Raw genomic sequence first — 21,439 nt, forward strand, 5'->3', positions numbered from 1 at the left:
GCTGGATAGAGGGGCCCAGGGGAAATCCGCCCGAGCACAGGGTAATGGTTTTACGAAATAAGCTCCAGCAGATATTCTTGATGTAGTCGCTTACCCCAATCCCTCCCTACCAGCACCAAGAACATTTTTTTTTTTATTTCACCCAGTGTGCTTGCAATTTAAAATTCCCTCTATTCTCTTCACAGCGGCTATGATTTTGACTTTGATTACTACAGAAATGACTTCTATGAGAGGTGAGTGAAGCTGCATGAATGCACTATGACCTATTTTTGTTCTCTGTCTCATTGTGAATTGCGTTGAGGCTGCCGGGAGGGGGGAGGAAGAAATCAGAGCCTTGCGAATGCAATCACATCTCTACATTGTCAAGCGGCACGGCGGGAGGGCCGACATTAACACGCTCGCCGCCTTCATCCGTGATAGAAAGAGAGCCCTGCCTTCATCGAGCCTTTCATGTCGGTCTGTTTTGTCATTTGGGTGGAGGAAAGGTCAAATAAGGCATAGTTTGTATTATTTTTTTTTTGAACAAAGAATATAAAAAGAGGAGCTAACAGGCTTGACATACACAAAATGAGATGAGATACTTGATTCTTGTATCGTGGCACAGATTGGCCATGTCAAGGAGATGTTTGCTATGTCATTGCTTGTAACAAAAGCTAAAAAGACCTATTCACCCTGTGAAACTGAATGTACTGTGTAAATGGAGACAAAACTGAATGTTATAAGGCTACTTTCTTTACAGGTCGAATGTTATTCAGTTATTAAAAAAAGCATGGATCAGGAAAATACCACATTATGGCCACTAGGTGGAGCTGACAATCAATTAGCTTAACCTGTTGCCACCCTCATAACAAACATGTGCAGGATGGAGTTTAACACGCACAGGTTGATGTTTCTGTGCTAAAAGTGCACTCGTTCCGCGTTTCCAGTGCAAAGACATCTCTCGGTCCCCACTAACAATCAGTAGACGGTGGGATCAGCTCCCAGTCATGGGACCACTGTGACAGCCAATCACATGATCGCTGATCCTTTCCTCTTAGAAACATAGAAACAGAAATGTGGTGACAGAAAAAGTCTGAGTGGTCCATCAAGTCTGCCCATTTTTTTTTGTGTGTGTGGTTTCTTTTTCGCTTTTTTTCTTTTGTTTTTTTTTAGGGGGGGGGTTGGGTTTTTTTTTAGTTTGTTTGTTTTGTTTTTTTTTTACTTTTTTAGAGTATAGATAGATGTATGCTTGTCCCAAGCATGTTTGAAGCTATGTACCATTCACTGGCTCACCACCTCTGCTGGAAGTTTATTCCAAGCATCAACTACTCTTCCTCTATTAAACTGACACTGGGGCTGGGCAGGTAGGGGTTAATGGTACAGGACTCCAGGTTATAGGCTGCTACCTTAAAGTGGTTGTAAACCTCAGACATGAAATTTGAATAAAGCATATCCCTCTATAATGTGTACTTATCTCTATCCCGAGCACTAAGTGTCATTTCTGTCTGCTGCCTTGTTCCTCTGTTATCAGCATGAATCACTTCTGATGAGTTTTCCTGACATCAAGGGAAAAATGGTGACAGGGGAGGGACCTCCAGCTGATTGACAGCCTCAGCTCTGCTCCTGTGTACTGTGTGGAGGTGGGTGTGTCTCTTCCCTCCAATCAGCTCTCAGAACTCTCTTCACTGAGCTCTGCAGTGTGTAATGTCAGCTCTCTGCCCCCTTTTTTCTGAATTCTCAGCCAAACTTTATAAATTCTGGACTTTGAACAGATGCAGAGAAGAGTATACTGCAGATAAACATGTAGAAACAGGGGCGGACTGACAACTCATGGGGCCCCCGGGCAACAGGGGATCATGGGGCCCCTGTGTCCTTGCCCAAACTGAAAAAAACCTATGAAAAAGGAACTAGGGGCATCTCATGGGGCCCCCTACTGACTCCGGGCCCTCGGACAGTGCCCGAGTTTCCAAATGGTCAGTCCACCCCTGGGTAGAACTTATGTATGAGGATTTTTCATCTCTGTGTATCTCCGGAGGCCAGTCACTTCACTGGGTATATGTAAGGGTTCACAACCACTTTAAGTTGAATGGACAGTGACAAAACCTTTGCTGGGTATACCCCGTAGGTCAGGGGTAGGCAACCTGTGGCTCTCCAGCTGTTGCAGGACTACAAGTTCCATAATGCTTCTGCAAGTCATAGTCATAGCTGTAACTGTCAATTTTGCAATGCCTCATAGGAAATGTAGTTCCACAACAGCTAGAGAGCCTCAGGTTGCCTACCCCTGGCCTAGGCATATTCCTGTAAACCCTCCTTGTGTCCTCATTTTTTCCTAGTGTCTTTCGGTGATTGATCTCTTCTCCCCTACGGAAAAGGCTTCTACACTTAACTAGTTCAAATTCATTATAAATAGTGTGGTTTGGAAAAACACCACATTATGGCCCCTAGATGGAGCTCATGTTCCTGGGAAAATACTTTTTTTTTATTTCCTATGATCCTCAGTTCCATCTAGTGACCATAGTGCAGTACTTATGTATGAATAAATAACATTTGACCTAGAGAGAAAACAACCTAGTAACATTTGATTTTCCCAGAGAATGAATGTATACACAGTTATACAGGATGAATAGCTCTGCAAATATTTTGCAAATGTGCCCAAAAGTATATGTAAACCGTAGCAATGAACTTTTGTTTGCTCAATTTTTCTGTTGTGTACTAAAAATCCCATGCATCACCCAAGCCAAGCTCAGCTCTGTGGACTACATAACACCCCCCCCCCTATGTTATGGAGAAGAGGACAGGGGGTTGTGTTCTGTAGTCTGAACATACTTCCTTTTTAGGGTGACAACGCTGTTCCTCCATAGATACAGTATGTTGACTGAGCATTGTCACCCTAGGACAGAAAGTGTCTGGCAGGATCACCAGGTGAAAATAACGGGGAACACCTAAAAAATAAAAACTAAGGCAGCCACCACATGTAAGAACTGGTAGGCTGTAATATTTTACATTTTGGTTCTTGGGTTTAGATGCACTTTAAACTTGTCCCTTCAATGGGATGATCATGATGGATTGGTTCATTTGGGTGAGGGCTAATTTTCTGGCTGCCGTCAAATATAGCCAATGCTGATTATTTTATCGGATGGTTTTTGGTGTAATAAAGCGGATCTCCCGGCAAATGGCTAAATACACAGATGAAATACATCTATGGGAGATGATGTACCTGCTAAAGGATTTGTATTTCTGTCCATCCAGTCCTAAGATTTACACAGCCCCAAAGGACAGTACAGACAACATGGTGACCTGACTACTCTACTGCAATTAAGTAATACAGCTGGGTCCTCTCCCCGCCCTCAGCCTGTGATTGGGCCACAAAAGAGCAGCAGCAGACTGATGAGATCACCTCTTTACTCTCTCATCCTACCAGCATGTTTCCTGCCAGCACATCTTCTGTAGCACAGCCTGATTGGCCCCTAGTGTTGCTGCTCTCTCTTCCAGTCTGGGTGCTGCTGTAGAGTTGACAAGAAGAAGATGCAATCAATTTAAATGAGGGGGCTTTACACATTTAGGCTTGAGGATTAGTTAACCACTTCCCGTCCATAGGAGGTAACTGAACATCCTTGGATGGGGGGAGGGGTAATATCTCGGTCATCTCTGCAGCAATGACTGAGATAACATTTTTTTGGAGCTAGCGATTCCCTTCAGTGTAAAGGTAATCCTAGTGGCTATAGAACACAATAGACTCTATAGATCCAAGATGTCTCCATAAAGAGGACCTGTCATGGCCCATTATGTTCTTCATCCCTTGTGATGGCAATAAAAGTGATCAAAAAGAAATTAAAGGGCAGTGTTAAACATTTTTTTTTAATAAAATAACTAATAAAAAATGTTTGCAAGCGCCCCCTTAAAGTACCCCTGTCCCCCTTAAAGCACTCCTGTCCCCTTTCAAGTACCCCTGTCCCCCTTAAAGCACTCCTGTCCCCCTTCAAATACCCCTGTCCCCTTTAAAGCACTCCTGTCCCCCTTCAAGTACCCCTGTCTCACTTAAAGCACTCCTGTCCCCCTTAAAGCACTCCTGTCCCCCTTCAGGTACCCTTGTTCCCCTTAAAGCACTCCTGTCCCCCTTCAAGTACCCCTGTCCCTCTTAAAGCACTCCTGTCCCCCTTCAAATACCCCTGTCCCCCTTCAAATACCCCTGTCCCCCTTCAAGTACCCCTATCCCTCTTCAAGTACCCCTGTCCCACTTAAAGCACTCCTGTCCCTCTTATAGCACTCATGTCCCCCTTCAAGTACCCCTGTCCCCCTTAAAGCACTCCTGTCCCCCTTCAAGTACCCCTGTCCCCCTTAAAGCACTCCTGTCCCTCTTAAAGCACTCCTGTCCCCCTTCAAGTACCCCTGTCCCCCTTAATGCACTCCTGTCCCCCTTCAAATACCCCTGTCTCCCTTAAAGCACTCCTGTTCCTCTTAAAGCACTCCTGTCCCCCTTCACGTACCCCTGCCCCCCTTAAAGCACTCCTGTCCCCCTTCAAGTACCCCTGTCCCTCTTAAATCACTCCTGCCCCCCTTGCTCAAGCGCAACTGCAAACACGCGTGTCGTTCCTGCACACTTATGTAAAACACGCGAATGTCAGAGCGACGAGGTCTAAAGGCAGACCTCCTGTGTTTAACTCTAACTGGTAACCTGTAAAGGCTTTTAAATAATCACCTCTGGAGACTTTTTAGGTACTGCAGCTAAGCGCCATTCCACAAATGCAATTTTACAGCCGGACATGTTTGGCATCTATTTACTCGGTGTAAAATCATCTTTTATATTTTGCCAAAAATTGGGTATTATATTGTGTTTTTGTACATTAAAATTCATTAAACTGTGTTAGAAAAACCACTGAGCAAATATCATGTGACATAAAAATATGCAACACCCACCATTTTATTTCCCAGGGCTTCCACTTTAAAAATATATAATGTTTATGGGTTCTAAGTAGTTTTCTTGCAAAAAAAATTACCCCCCCCCTCCAAACTGTATATATTTTCTTAAAACAGAGACCCTGGAGTATAAAATGTATAGTAAATGCAATTCTTTTAAGCAACACAGTACTAGTGCATCTGTTTATCAAACCAATATGTTCAGTAAAAATGACTCCAAAAATAATTTTAGTGCACCCAAACACAATATAATGCCCATTATTTGGTAAAATATCCATCGTTGTCCATAGTCAACATTTTAAAATCCTTTACAGCTCATCAGTTTCCAGTTACCAGTGAATGATGATCCTGGAATTGCTACTTTCAATCCAGCGTGTGCTATGAAATATAATACGTGTAGTGCTAGTGACATTTTCATATGAAGGAGTTTGTTTGTATGTGAGTGTACAAGGGGGGGGAGGGGCTTTAATTTTTTTTTTTTTTTTTTTTAGTGATTTTGTGTAATTTTAAGTTTGTAAACTTCTTTTTTTACCTAAAGTGGAAGAAAGCCCAACTGTAACTATTCATAAAAATGTTCCCTGCCTAAACTGTATAAAAAATATCTGCATACTAACCTATTTTCTGTCCGCTTGCTCTGGTCACATGATCTTGCAGCTCTGTATAAGGAAGAGCTTGACATTGGCTGTGAATTCTGGGAGCCATGATGTCGCCCATTGGCTCCATGGTCTGGCCCTTGTTGGCTCTCCCTCCTCCTCCATGCAGCAGCCTGACACAGGGAAGCTGGAGCTGCAGGATCACATGACCAGACCGGAGTGGCTTAAAAATAGGTAAGTACACAAACCATTATTATGCAGGTTAGGCAGGATAGGTAGGAGAAGGGACCATAATGTAAAGTGATTCTAAAGGAATCTTTTTTTTTTATAAAAAACATGTTATACCTTACCCTGATCTTCTTCTTTTTGGGTTCCCCCCACCTGTGGTCCTGGCTCCTCCCACCTGCTGAGTGCCCCAAATAGCTAGCCTCTTGCTATGAGGGAACTCGAGCAGGCTCACTCCCAAGCCATGCTCCTGTGAATAGACATTGTCCATTCACACATGAGCACGGTTTGGCCCTGCCCACTTGCTCTCTGCTCATTGGCTCATTGTCTGCGATTGACAGCAGCAGGATCCAATGGCTCCCACTGCTGTGTGAGCCAATGAGGAGAGAGAGACCCAGGAAAGCCACTGCTCTCTTGCACATTGCTGGATAGAAATGGGGCTCAGGTAAGTATAAGGGGGGCTGGGGGGTAGCTGCACCCAGAAAGTTTTTACTTTTAGAACCACTTTAAGAATAGTTATAGCTAGGCTTTTCTACCTTTTACCTTTATTGCTATGGTATTTGGGATGAAAAGCACTGCCTAGTGCATGTGTGGTGATCAGGCAGCTCAGCATTGGTTGGTCCCCTTGGATTCACTGAGGTGCTAAGGGAACAGAAACCTCTACTGAACGCCCATACAGGAGCACCTCCTCCTAGGGTCCCCTACCTGGCTTGACCAGTATCACCCAGTAGTCCATTCCATACCTTCCTTGACCTTCTAGCGATGAACCCCAGTAGCAGCCTCACCTAGTATCTGTTTCTAGAAGATGTTCCCATCCTCCGGAAGCCATGGTACTGTGATGGCACATTCCTTTGTTTCACACAGAGAGAGAACAGCAGAGGTGAGAGCCAAGTCCAGAAGCAGCCCATGCCTTTAGGGCTTTTGCCAGAGTCAAAGGGGATGCGATTATTCCCAAAGGTCCTGTATCTCTCCTTCATTTCTTCCCCCCTGAGGGTAAGCTTCCCAGAAGCTAGAGCAGTGTCTTTCAACCAGGATTTCGTGGAGCCCTCCAGAGAGGTTCCTCCAGAGAGTGCAAGTGGTTCCTTGAGCATGGAGCAATTTCTGCCTCTCAGAAAAGTTCCCAGTGATACCAATGATCTTTTTAACTATCTGTAAGAAGAGGATTCTTCCAGCTGACCACAAATGTAAGGAGCATTCTTCACATTGACCGTCCCTCTAATTTACAGAAAGCAAAATATACAGACCCTGAGATCAGAAGTTTATTTCAAAGGTTCCTGTCTGTTATAGCTGAGATTTAGTGAGAAAGGCTTAACTAGAGCCTCAAAGATGATATCTTTGCATTTCTTGGTCCTTGCTCTGGTTCCCATGACCAACTTCATAAGGAGATGCCTGCCAGACTATTGAATTAGAGTCCTCTTACCCAAGAAGGAGTTCTAAAAGAAAGCTGCGCTCAACCCTACACCCAATATCAAACAAGAGTCACTGGTGCTCTAACTCATGCCTCTGTAGGCCGTCCAGTATAAAATATCTCAAAAAGAGCTGGCATCTTGGTAGGAACTTTTAAAATACAGTACGTCCTTTTATTTCACACATAGACGTAAAATCCTGAATAACAAAAACAGAAAAATGTAAAGCATTCCCATCCTCCTGTGCTTATGCGCAAATGCGTACGCACATGCATTTGTAAAGAGTGATCCTTCCACACGCGTGAGGTATCATCATGCATGTCAGAACGAGAGCCCCAGACCTCCTGTGTAACTCTAAACTTGTAACCTGTAAAGACATTTAAACTGTCGCCTATGTAGATTTAAAAGGAAAATAAAAGGTGCGTGTTCACCCCTTGTGGTACGTTGGAACCCTATTCATAATGAATGGACAGCCTTAACGCAATGTGGGTTAATGTGTGCTATAACGCGTGTTAATGCATGTGAGTTAAAGTGCTACTAGACCCAGGACCCTGCATTCACTATATCCAGTATGCCACAGTACACACAACATGGAAATGCAATTATTTTAGTAAATATAAACTGCTAAATACCTTTTCTCATCAGCAGTTAGAGCAGTCTTGTGGCTTCTATCAGTGTCCAGCAGACCACTGGTTAAAGCTTTTTGGTAGAGTTTTCATTCTGCTCTGACTGTCCTATGAGGCTGCATAACCCCTGACCCTCTGTCTGGACAGCGCTGATTGGCCCTGTGCTGATCACATGCACTCTCCCAAGAACTCTTGAGCAATACACACCAAACTGAGCATGTGTCGCTTGCCGCAAGGCTCTGTTCTATCAGGAGATGAGTCAGGAACAGTAGAAGAAGGGGAGGATCAGAGAAGACAGTAAAGACAGTATTAAACATCCTTTTTGCACAATGACTAATAGCGATGGGCCGGACACCCCCCTGTTCGGTTAGCGGTCGAACATTCGAACCTAATGAAAGTTTGACCACGAACTTGGAACTAAGCGGTATCTTACCACATCTGAGCATGTAGTAAGATACCGCACAGTGGCTAAATTACCGCATGAGTTATATTATGAAGTCATGCAGTATTTTATTAGTGAAAACATTCCTTCATGTTTTAGCCCCACTGACGGCTGAATGAAAAAAGAATTGCCGGTAATTAAAAAAAAATGTAAAAGATGGTGTGAGGGTCCCACCCAAAATCCATAACAGACCCTTATCCAAGCATGTAGCCCGGCAAGTGAGGAAGAGGGGGGATGCTCGCTCGCACCATGCCCTCCTGAACTATACCAGGCCACATGCCCTCAACACCAAAGCACATTGTCCCCATGTTGATGAGGACAAGAGCCTATTCCCCATAACCGCGGCCAGTGGTTGTGGGGTTCTGCGGATGGAGGGCTTATCGGAATCTGGAAGCCCCCTTTAACAAGGAGTTCCCCAGATCCTGTTCCCCCCCCCCCATATGAATGTGTATGGGGTACATGGTACCGTTACCCATTCACACAAAAAAAAGCGTAGTGTAAAAAATGACAGTAGACAGTCTTTGACAAGTCCTTTATTAAAAACAAAAATAAAAAAAATTCCCTCGAAGGAGATCGAATCAAAAAAAGAAAAACTTTCCGCTCTCGACACTGGCTCCTTGCTGATTGACAGCTGTGCCGGCCTGACAGTTCTTAAATATCTAACGACAGGGTTACCCAGAGACGTCAACATGTGCTGTGATTGGCCAAAGCATTGCATCTGAGCTGTGCTCAGGTGCATTGCTTTGGCCAATCACAATGTGCTGTCAGGAAGAACAGCCTGTCGAACGCCCTTACCCTTCGTATGTTCACCGATCACATGAACATCAAGCCCAATTCTAATGATTAACCCCTTAAAGCGGAGTTCCACTCACACTGTAAAAAAATAAAAGTCAGCTGCTACAAAACAATTTCATTTCATTCATTTGAATGGACTCCTGTGCCCAGGGACACACAGGGAAGAAGTCCCTGCACTTCTTATGAAAACGCAGCCCGCACGGGAGCCTTGCTTCCCAGTACAGTTGCGAATTCCAGTTCGGGCAGCGTGCCATTAGAATTGCCTGCGGGTCCACATTCATCTGTGCGGGTGCACAGATTTTGATCAGATCCGCAGCGGCACCACCCGCACATATTTGAACCTAGCCTTAGTACTGTAGTTTGGTGCTGTTCCACGGATGTATGTATTTTTAAAGCATGACATGTTTGGTATCTATTTACTCAGCATAACATCATCTTTTATCTGTTACAAAAAATTGGTATTATTTTGTGTTTTTGTGCAATTAAATTTAATAAAGTGTATTTTTTTCCAAAAATTGTGTTTGAAAAACTGCTGCGCCCCGCGGGTTCACTCCCGCCATGTAACCAGGCTCCGCTTGCCCATCCCATTTTGTAAAAAAATAAAGTTACACCCAAACACATAACATCCCCCTCAAAAAAATGTTGAGCCCCCCACATACAGTATATGCACGTACGAACGCAACACAAACAGGGCACCTACGGGTGAAAACGCTGACCGCAATATACGTGTTGCACATCGCCGCACACGCTGGAGTGAGAGCAATCATTCTATCATCAGACCTCCTCCGCAATGCTAAACTGATGGCCTATAGATGCTTTTGAAACGTCACCTATAATAAATATAGGGTACTGAAGTTTGTTGCCATTTCATAGTCGCACACAGATTTAAGGTTTGGCATGTTGGGTATCTACTTACTCGGCACAACCTCATCTTTTATATTTTATCAAAAAGTTGGGTAATGTATTGCGTTTGTTTGCCCTAAAATGCATTTTAGTGTGATTTTTACTGAAATTTTGCATTTCCTAGACCTCTGCAATAATATCGTGTGACATAAAAAATTGGAACTACCCGTATTTTATTCTCTAGGGTGTTTGTTTTCAGAAAATATATAATTGCCTAAAATGATTTTTTTTAAACATGCAAATGCAAAATGGTTAAATATGATAATATCTAGTGGCCAATATGGGGACTACGCCAGACACCTCTGTGCCCCTACCCTACAAAACTAATTTTCATTCTTTTCGGTCCAGCGCTATCACATACATTATATTGCCAAAAGTATTGGGCCAGCCCTCCAAATCATTGGATTCAGGTGTTTCAATCACCTCCATGGCTACAGATACATAAAATCAAGCACCTAGGCATGCAGACTGCTTCTACAAACATTGGTGAAAGAATGGGTCGCTCTCAGGAGCTCAGTGAATTCAAGTGTGATACCGTGATAGGTTGCCATCTGTGCAATAACTCCATTAGTGACATTTCCTTGCTAAATATTCCACGCTCAACTGTTAGTGGGATTATAACAAAGTGGAAACAACTGGGAACAACAGCTACTCAGCCACCAAGTGGTAGGCCACGTAAAATGACAGAGCGGGGTCAGCGCATGCTGAAGTGCACAGTGCGGAGAAGTCACCAACTTTCTGCTGAGTCAATAACTAAAGACCTCCACACTCGGTGTGGCCTTCAGATTAGCACAACAACAGTGCATAGAGAGCTTCATGGAATGGGATTCCATGGCAGTGCAGCTGCATCCAAGCCTTACATCATCAAATGCAATGCAAAGCGTCAGATGCAGTGGTGTAAAGCACGCCGCCACTGGACTCTAGAGCAGTGGAAATGTATTCTCTACAGTGCAGAATCATGCTTTTCTGTCTGGCAATCTAATGGACATGTTTGGGTTTGGCGGTTGCCAGGAGAACGGTACTTGCCTGACTGCACTGTGCCAAGTGTTTGGTGGAGGGGGGATTATGGTGTAGGGTTGTTTTTCAGGGGTTGGGCTTGGCCCCTTAGTTTCAGTGAAGGGAACTCTTAAGGGGTCAGCATATCAAGACATTTTGTGGGAACAGTTTGGGGATGGCCCCTTCCTGCTCCAACATGACTGCGCACCAGTGCACAAAGCAAGGTCCATAAAGACATGGATGAGTGAGTTTGGAGTGGAGGAACTTGACTGGCCTGCACAGAGTCCTGACCTCAACCTCATAGAGCACCTTTGGGATGAATTAGAGTGGAGACTGCGAGCCAGGCCTCCTGGAAGAATGGTCAAACATGGGTTTCCATGGCCGACCAGCTGCATCCAAGCCTTACATCACCACGCGCAATGCAAACAACCGGGTGCAGTGGCGTAAGACATGCCACCACTGGACTCTAGAGCAGTGGAGACGTGTTCTCTGGAGTGACGAATCATGCTTCTCTGTCTGGCAATCCGATGGGCATATCTGGGTTTGGCAGTTGCAAGGAGAACGGTACTTCCCTGACTGCATTGTGCCAAGTGTAAAGTTTGGTGGAGGGGGATTATGGTGTGGAGTTGTTTTTCAGGGGTTGGGCTTGGCCCCCTAGTTCCAGTGAAGGGAACTCTAAAGGCGTCAGTCTCCTAAGACATTTTGGACAATTTCATGCTCCCAACTTTGTGGGAAGAGTTTGGGGATGGCCCCTTCCTGCTCCAACATGACTGCGCACCAGTGCACAAAGCAAGGTCCATAAAGATATGGATGAGCGAGTTTGGGGTGGAGGAACTTGACTGACCTCAACCAGATAGAACACCTTTGAGATAGATTAGAGCGGAGACTGCGAGCCAGACCTTCTCATCCAACATCAGTGCCTGATCTCACAAATGTGCTTCTGGAAGAATGGTCAAACCTTCCCATAGACACTCTCCTAAACCTTGTGGACGGCCTTCCCAGAAGAGTTGAAGCTGTTATAGCTGCAAAGGGCGGGGCCAACTCAATATTGAACCCTACGGACTAAGGGCTCGTTCACACTAGGCTGTTTTGCCAACGCTTGCCAAACGCCCCTATAGCGTTTGGCAAGCGTTGGTCCGGCGTTTGCGGAGCGTTTTTTAACGCTCGGCAAACGCTCCGCAAACGCCGCATGCGCGGTTTAGCGGCGGTTGCTAGGCATTTGCCGAGCGTTAATAACGCCCCACAAACGCCTATAATGCAGTTTGAGTGGTGTTACCACTCCGCAAATGCCCCGCAACCGCGTCGCAACCGCACCGCAAACGCCGGCCGGGCGTTTGCGGAGCGGCACCATAGACGAGAATAGGAGGCTTCAAAGCCTCCTGACTCGTCCAGAGGCGTCCGTTTTGCCGCGACGCAACGCGACGCAAACGCTCCCGTTAGAACAGCACCATGTGCTGTAATGTGCAGAATTGGCAGAGGCGTTTGGGAAGCGGTAAAAACGCTTCCCAAACGCCTCTCTGCCGCCTGCACACAAGGCTAGTGTGAACGTAGCCTAAGGCTGGGATGCCATTAAAGTTCATGTGCGTGTAAAGGCAGGCCGACCAATACTTTTGGCAATATAGTGTATCTACCAGACTTTATCACACAAGGAAAAACAGAATATAGTGTTCTCCACTCAAGATTTCTTCTCGATCAGCAGTTCTTTTTTATTTTTATGACGCTCTTAAGACCTTCAGCCATTTTCGGCCCACTGGCTTGTCTATGCACGTTATGGGTCCTATACTAGATATACTGCTTTTTTCCCTCCTAGGTCTTTTCAGCAATTTTTAGCTACAAGTGGACAGGTTCAAGCAGCTCTTTGTGGTGTTGTTCAGCTCCGCTATGTATAAGGTTCCTTTGTATCCAGAGAGCAGCTTTGTGCCATGTCCCGGAGCAGCGGCAATAAACAACTTTCTTTTACCCTATACATAAGTAGCTAGCTTTTATTATATTATTATTATACAGGATTTATATCACTTTTTTGCTTTTCCGCTCTGAATGCTCAACAGCAGGTCATGTAGTTTATATTTTGTTGGTTTTTATATAGACGGGAGGCAAACTGCACAATTCTATACAAACTGAAAAAAGAGAAGGAACACACGCATCATTTCTTTTGTGATATACACAAATGGGTTAAGTGAAAAATTGAAGACCGACAACCCTTTACAAATTACTAAAGCCGCTGCCTAAAAAAAAAAAAATGGAAAAGGGCCTAAAAACCTTAACCGCTATTATTAAAAACGATACTACTGAAGGCACACAGACAACAAAGAATGCTTTTATTAGAAAAGAATAGCTCTAAGTGATTGCATCCACAGCAGCATGATGAAAGGAGTGTGTGCAACGTGTACAATGTTGTATAGAGTCATAGCGCCCCCTGCTGGTTATGACAATGAATAAAATGAGATAGGGGAAATGGCAGTTATTATTGTAACGAAACATTTTTAAATATTACCATCACAATTGTTGTAATAAAAAAAGACATGTATTATTATTAGTAGTAGAAGTATTCGGTATAAAAATAGATCTTTTAGTAACTTTTTAAGTCTGCATGAATAAATTCCTGAGCTGTGAGATTGTAAGCTCTCACAAGCCGAGCTCTCCTATCCTTCTATTTTGAATTGTATTTTAACTGTACTGCCTCCCTTTTATTTTGTAAAGCACCGTACAAACTGTACAAACTGTTGGTGCTATATAAATCCTGTACTATAATAATAATAATAGTGTCATAATATACAGCAACAGTATCCTTTTTTTTTTCCGAAAAACCTTCACCTTCATCTTTGAATTTCAATCAGTGATTTTGCCTAGGCTGTAATTATATCATGAGTCAGCTGCAGACAGGAGGAAGCAATTCCTTACTCTACTTACACACAGTGATCAGACTGTACATTGTAACTTTGTAATCAGTCACAAGTTAAAAGGCAGCAGGAGGGTGCTGATCTGTTGTCAGACATTTGTAAACACAAATATACATAAAGAAATAAGTGATCGCTTTAAAAGTTCAAGCAGCTAGGCACATAGGATAACCAACAAAAATCCACTTGATAACAGGAAAAGAACGAACGTTGATCCACCGTTTTTTGCCTAGTGGAGGAGTCGTGCTCTTCTGGTGGATCAACGTTCGTTCTTTTCCTGTTATCAAGTGGATTTCTTCCTGTCCAGCTCTGCACCGGGGATCTTCTCTGACCAAGGGAACACCATTTCATTCTGATGATTACCCCATGAGCTTTATGATCTCTACACTGCACTTTTAATGTGCACATCTGGTTAGTGTGCACTTTTACTCCAAGTCACCTTTGCTGGGACTATTTTTAATCACATTTACCTATTGTGACACTTATATATGTATTTGGTTTTATGTCAATTTTATTTTTAGCGCTGCACTTTATTTATAATTTGTAAACACAGCCAAGACTTGCACAGGGCCCAGGATTTACAATATTGATTTATTATGTCCAGCTTTTCTTGTGATACACAGACTGTACCTCTACCAATCATTAGGATCCCTCTGCTACATTCTGGTTTACCATGGCTGCATCCTAGGTCAGCACCTCGGTCATTGGATGAAGTTGAGGATTCCGATTCAGTATCTGGAAGTTTAGAGGAGAAATATGAAAGTGAAATGCTGAGCCTAGGAAAGGAGTTGCTTAATTATGAATTACATGTGTCACCCATGTGGCTGTGCGGTGTGAAAAATCACAAAATTGCAAATCCTGTGGAATTGAAACAGAGTACTTGTGTATGTATGTATGTGTATATATATATATATATATATATATATATATATATAAACACACAAACAAAAATTCTGTAAAAAAAAAAAATATAAATATATATATATATATATATATATATATATATATATATATATATACATATACATATATATATATATATATATATATATATATATATATACATATATATACATACATATATATACATACATATATATATGTATATATATATATATATATATATATATACACACACACACAAATACTTGGTTTACATTCCGAAAGATTTGCAATATATCCCCAAATATTCTGTTAAAAATTTTTTTTAAAATAAATATATATATATAAATGTAGATAGATATATAGGTAGATATAGATTGTAAGCTCCAAGGATCAGGCCCTCCTATCCCTCTTGTAGTGAACTGTATTGTTGCTGTATTGTCTCCCTTTATATTGTAAAGTGCTGAGCAAACTGTTGGCGCCATATAAATCCTGTATAATAATAATAATATAGATATAACTTTAAATTATTTACTTTATTTAGGCATTTGCCTGGAATTTCTCCTTAATGTATGTCAATATGTAAACCCAAACAATAAACGTATTCTTCCAACTGTCGTTATGTTAATGTAATTTCAAAAGTAATTTTCAATATTTTTTTTTAATCTGCAGCTTTTAATGAATAATAATAATAATTTTTAAATAATACCTGGTGATCCTGCCATGAAGGTCTTTGTTCAGGCACTTCCTATTATGGGGTGATAACTCTCCCTCTCTGTTTCCTAATTGCTATCCTGCGTTGTCATCCTGTAACACAAACTTCTAATGGACATTACAGGAGTTCATTGCTACTCACATTACATAGGCAGGGTCTATGGTCAATTAGGGTTTACATCTGCTTTTGGGGGTCTATTTATTAAAAAAAAGAAGATTATTTATACTCCCCATAACTTTGTGTATTTTGTACGATCATCAGCTCCATCTAGTGGCCATAATGCATTATTTTCTTCATGGAGGTATGTCAGCAAAATACGGCATCATGGCCACTAGATGGAGCCGACGATTGTAGGAAATAAACATATTATTTATTTATTTATTTCAGGTACTTTTATTACAATCTATATCTACCTATATATCTACATTTATATATATATATTTATTTTAAAAAAAAATTCTTAACAGAATATTTGTGCATATATTGCACATCTTTCGGAATGTAAACCAAGTATTTGTATGTATATATATATATATATATATATTTTTTTTTTTTTTTTTTTTACAGAATATTTGTTTGTGTGTTTATCCTGCCATGAAGGTCCTTGTTCAGGCACTTCCTATTATGGGGTGACAACTCTCCCTCTCTGTTTCCTAATTGCTATCCTACGTTGTCATCCTGTCACACAAACATCTAATGGACATTACAGGAGTTCATTGCTACTCACATTACATAGGCAGGGTCTATGGTCAATTAGGGTTTACATCTGCTTTTGGGGGTCTATTTATTAAAAAAAGAAAAATAATTTGTGCAAACATCCGAAGCATTGACACAGCCATTATTGATACTCCCCATAACTTTGTGTATTTTGTACGATCATCAGCTCCATCTAGTGGCCATAATGCATTATTTTCTTGATTGAGGTATGTCAGCAAAATACTGCATCATGGCCACTAGATGGAGCCGACGATTGTAGGAAATAAACATATTATTTATTTATTTATTTCAGGTACTTATATTAGGAAAATTACAAGGATTATTCGGGACAGCTTTGCGAAAGCTTCAGATATTCACACAGCAATTCTTTTTTAAAATAATAAACCCTAAGAAAAGCTCCAGACTTCTACTTTAAAAAAAAAACCTTTGATACAATGGGGCTTTTGGTATCTCATAAAACATACCAGATGTATGGGGCCTTGTGACAGCTGACCTTTTTCTCTCCATCTACCTAGGCTGTTCGAGTATCGAGGAAGAGTGTCACCGGCTCCTCGAGCAGTTCCAGTAAAACGCCCACGTGTGACGGTCCCTCTGGTACGACGAGTAAAATCAGCTCTTCCAGTCAAGCTACTTGCAAGATCGGCAGCCATCACAGGGAGTGCAGCCAAGTTAAGATGTAAGTGCCATTGCAGTTCTGGGAAAGAAAGTGTACTGTCCTTCAGACTTTAGGGGTGGGGGGGGGGGTCGGTGTGGCTGATGGGAGTAAAAAAAATGCCCCAACTTCAGTGGGAGTAAACAATGTCTCAGGCTTGGTGATCAGTGTGGGTAAAAAAAAATGACATAGTGCCTGTAGATAGTAGATGGAGGAATAGTTCCCCACGCTTGGTATTAGTGGGAGGAATATTGTCCCATCATTCGTATCAGTGGGGGGAATAATTGTTTACATTATTGTTATACCCCATTGCTGGTGTCTGTGGAAGCAATATTGCCCCACCAATGGTGTCAGTGGAAGAAAAAATGCTCCATTGTTGGTGTCAGTGGGAGAAATAGTGCCCCATCAGCGGTGTCAGTGGAAGAAAACATGTCCCATTGGAGTCAGTGGGAACAATAGTGATCCATTACTGGCGTCGGTGGAAGAACAAATGCCCCATTTTTGGTGCTAGTGGGAACAGTAGTGCTCTATTACTGGTGTCAGTGAAAGAAAAAATGTCCCATTGTTGGTGTCAGTGGGAGCAATAGTGCTCCATTATTGGTGTCAGTGGAAGAAAACATGCCCAATTGTTGGTGTCAGTGGGAGCAATAGTGCTCCATCACTGGCGTCAGTGGAAGAAAAAAATGCCCCATTGTCGGTGTCAGTGGGAACAATAGTGCTCTATCACTTGCGTCAGTGGAAGAAAAAAATGCCCCATTGTCGCTGTCAGTTGGAACAATAGAGCTCTATCACTGGTGTCAGTGGAAGAAAAAATGCGCCATTGTTGGTGTCAGTGGGAACAATAGTGCTCTATCACTGACGTCAGTGGAAGAAAAAAATGACCCATTGTTGGTGTCAGTAAGAGGAATGGTTCCCCAATGTTGGTGTCATTCGAAGGAATTGTGCCTCCTTGTTGGTGCCAGTAGGAGGAATGGTGCCCTAAGGGCTGCAGTTTGGAGATCGCTGATCTAAAGGAAAGGGGTGTCTAGTTTTGGTAAATGATAATGATGAGAGTTTTCTTTTCTCTGTAGTAAGAAGCAACGAGATTCAGACCATTAAGTCAGAGCTGACACAGATCAAGACAAACATCGATGCTCTGCTGGGAAGGTTGGAGCAGATAACAGATGAACAGAAGTCATGTGCAGGTTAGTTGATGAAGAATGGGGTTTAGCACAAAGCCATTGTTTTACATGAAAATGTTCGGCTCAAAGACCTGATTATTAGGTCCCATAACATGATACTTGGAGAAATATAGGGTGAGGCTTGGGCAAACGCTAAAATGTTCTGTATCTCTGATGTCACACATCCCTTAGGTCCCATTCACACCTGAACATGTTGTACCGCGAAGCTCCAAAACGCTCAGGGATATAAAATCAATATGACTTTATGGAGATGGTTCACATCTCCACTCCAAGTCGCCTGAAGCGGAATTGGTGCAGTTTTATTCCCACAGAAGAGAATAGAAACGTGCAATCTGCACGTTTTTGTGCATTTCTGCATGTCTTAACATTTGCGTGATTTTCTGCTCAAATGAAAAAATTAAAAAAAATAGTAATAATATATGAGTAAATAAATGTAAAATAAATACACATATATATAAAAAATCATGGTAAATAAATATTAAGTAAATAATAATTAACCCCTAACCTTAAAAAAATGAAATAAACTATTATTATTATAATTATTATTAATAATAATAATAATAATAATGGTTAGCACCTCTGCCTGACAGTACTAAGGTCGTTGGTTCGAATCCCAGCCACAGCACCACCTGCCTGGAGTTTGTATGTTCTCCCTGTACCTGCGTGGGTTTCCTCCATGTACTCCGGTTTCCTCCCACACTCCAAAGACATGTTGGTCGGTTAATTGGCTCCTGTCTAAATTGGCCCTAGTATGTGTATGTATGAATGTGAGTTAGGGACCTTAGATTGTACACCCCTTGAGGGTTAGGGACTGATGTGAATGTACAATATATATGTAAAGCGCTGCATAAATTGACGGCGCTAAATAATAAATAATAAACTCCCGAACAAAAAATACATTATCAATAATAATAATAAATTGCTGTTATTATTATTATACAGGATTTATATAGCGCCAACAGTTTGCTCAGCGCTTTACAATATAACGGGAGACAATACAGCAACAATACATTATTATTTAAATTTTTTTTAGGTTTTAGGGGTTAAGGTTATGGGTTAATTATTATTACAAGTATTTATTTATGATTATTTTTATTTATTTTGTATCTATTTTACATTTATTCATGTTTTTTATTATTATTATTATCATTAATAATAATGTATTTTTTGTTCGGGTTTAATTTATTATTATTATTGTTATTAATAATAATAATAATTTGTTTAATGTATTTTTTAAGTGTTGGGGGGTTAAGGTTAGGGGTTAAGTATTAGTTATTTATTATGACAAAGTATTTATTTATGATTATTTTTATTTACTTGTGTATTTTACATTTATTTATTAATTTATTATTATTATTATTATTATTATTATTATTATCCTAATCCTAACAATAAATAAATAAGTAATAAGAAAATAATAAATAAAATACTAACCCCAACTCAAACCCTAACCCCTAATCCTAACCCTAACCTAACCTTAACTCTAACCCTTTACCCTAACAAAAAACAAAATAATAATAAACTAATAATAATAAAAAGCTGAAGCAGAAAAACCTAGCAACAAATGTTGCAACAGATGATATTTTTCTCTATTGGCTAATAAAAAAAAAAGCCAAAGCTCAAAAACAGCTAAAAACGGTATATGAAGATACAAAAAAAGCGGTAAAATATGCTCACAAAATCACGTGAAAAACGCTATGCTGAGATGTGAATGGAGCCTTAAGGACATAAGGGCATGGGTAACAAAATGGATTGTGACTGCAGCTTGGCCTTGCTGACATTTCTTGCCGGGGTCTGAACTCCTCATCTAGTCATTGTTGACAGATCATGTAAAAAGACTACATTGTGTGAAACGGGTGGGCCCAGTTAGGATCTGGCTTCCTAAAGACAACCAGTGACCAAGAATTTGTAATGATCAAAATCTCCACACTTGAATTGTTATTAAAGCAAAGCTTAGCTCTCCGAGATGAATTTTGATTATTTACTTGTATTCGCTTCCTGCCAGAGACGTAGATTCAAGGTATAAAGCGGTCCTAGATCCTGAATAAGCTCAGAGCTGATAAAAGATGCTCAGAAATATCATTTTAAAAAACAGTTTTGTCAGGATTACTCCGGATTCATTTTTTTCATTTTCATGTTTCTTTTAGAAGACTTTATCTCTTGTCTTGTTTTGGTGACCAAATGGGAAGTAAGATCTGTAGCAGAGGATCTTAATCTACTTTAAAATATAATGTATTACTGTGTATTCTCCTGTTAGAGATTTTGTGCGCTTCCCGTTCTGCTGACCACACATCTTCAATGGATAAATGAAACCGCAAGAAATCTTGATGAATGTCCATATTGTTCAAAACGATAAAAAAAATATCAATTGGCCAAAGTTGTGTTTTCAGAGTGGAGATTCGTGTTCTTAGACACGCCTATTCTCAGCCGGTTCCCTTTAACCACTTCCAGTCCGGACACTTTCACCCCCTTCCTGTCCAGGACAATTTTCAGCTTTCAGCGCTATCACACTTTGAATGACAATTGCACGGTCATGCAACACTGTCCCCATATGAATTTTTTAGCATTTTTTTGAGACAGATAAAACTTTATTTTGGTGGTATTGCATTTCTTTATTGATGTTACCAAATTTGAGGAGCAATTTAACCACTTCCCATCCGGCCCATGTACATAAACGGCTGGACGGAAACAGTGCAGGAGCGGGTTGCCGTTCATAAACGGCGCCCGCATTTTCAAGCTGTGCGCACTCCCTGGGAACACCGATCACTGTATGGGACCTCTGTGTGAGGTCCCGATCATGTGATCACTGATTGGCCAATCAGTGATTACATGAATAGTAATAAGCAAGATGTCAAATGAATGATCACAGAGATCACATGGTACAAGGCTATTCACAACAGCCTTGTACCATGTGACAAGCTGTGACCAATCACAGCTCTCACAGTATTTCTCAATGGCTGCAGGATTGCAGCCAGAGAGAAGAAGAAATTATTGCTTTTACAGCCTTTCCGGGTGTAAAAGCAATCCGTGTAAAAAAAAAAAAAATGTCATCACCCCCCACAAGTAGTACAGTGTCACTATGGTGACACTATGGTGACACTGTACTGCTAGGGTGACAGTAAGTAAAAAAAAAATAAAAACATAAATAATATAAAAAAAATTTAAAAAATGTAAAAAATTTTTAACAATTATAATTTTTGGTTATAAACTAATTTGGGTTTTTTTTTTTTTTTGCTAAAAAGATGACAGAATAAATTTTGGCCAAGATTTATGAAGAAAGATTATTTATTTGCAAAATGTTGTAAGAAAAACATTTTTTTTTCAAAATTTTTGGACTTTTTCATTTATATAGCAAAAAAAAATAAAAATCCCAGTGATGAATAAATACCACCAAAATAAAGTGTTATCTGTCTCAAAAATTCATATGGGTACAGTGTTGCATGACCGTGCAATTGACATTCAAAGTGTGATAGTGCTGAAAGCTGAAAATTGGCCTGGACAGGAAGGGGGTGA

At 41.2% G+C, this 21,439-nt stretch overlaps 1 protein-coding gene across 3 annotated transcripts in view; it reads left to right on the forward strand.

The window, feature by feature from the left end:
* The window catches only part of RALY (RALY heterogeneous nuclear ribonucleoprotein), a 316,313-nt gene that overhangs the window by 281,243 nt on the left and 13,631 nt on the right, over window positions 1-21,439 (forward strand). For 2 of the 3 annotated variants that reach the window (XM_089680982.1, XM_089680983.1), the window contains exons 5-7: window positions 186-233; window positions 16,609-16,769; window positions 17,816-17,929. In XM_089680982.1, coding sequence (XP_089537108.1) covers window positions 186-233; window positions 16,609-16,769; window positions 17,816-17,929 — 323 coding nt within the window. The remainder of the gene's footprint in view (window positions 1-185; window positions 234-16,608; window positions 16,770-17,815; window positions 17,930-21,439) is intronic. The other variant, XM_089680985.1, reaches the window with a different exon arrangement.

This window comes from Staurois parvus, unplaced genomic scaffold, assembly GCF_062004578.1.
Source record: "Staurois parvus isolate SC_StPar_1 unplaced genomic scaffold, SC_StPar_1.0 ptg000255l, whole genome shotgun sequence".
In the NCBI taxonomy this organism is placed as follows: Eukaryota; Metazoa; Chordata; class Amphibia; order Anura; family Ranidae; genus Staurois; species Staurois parvus.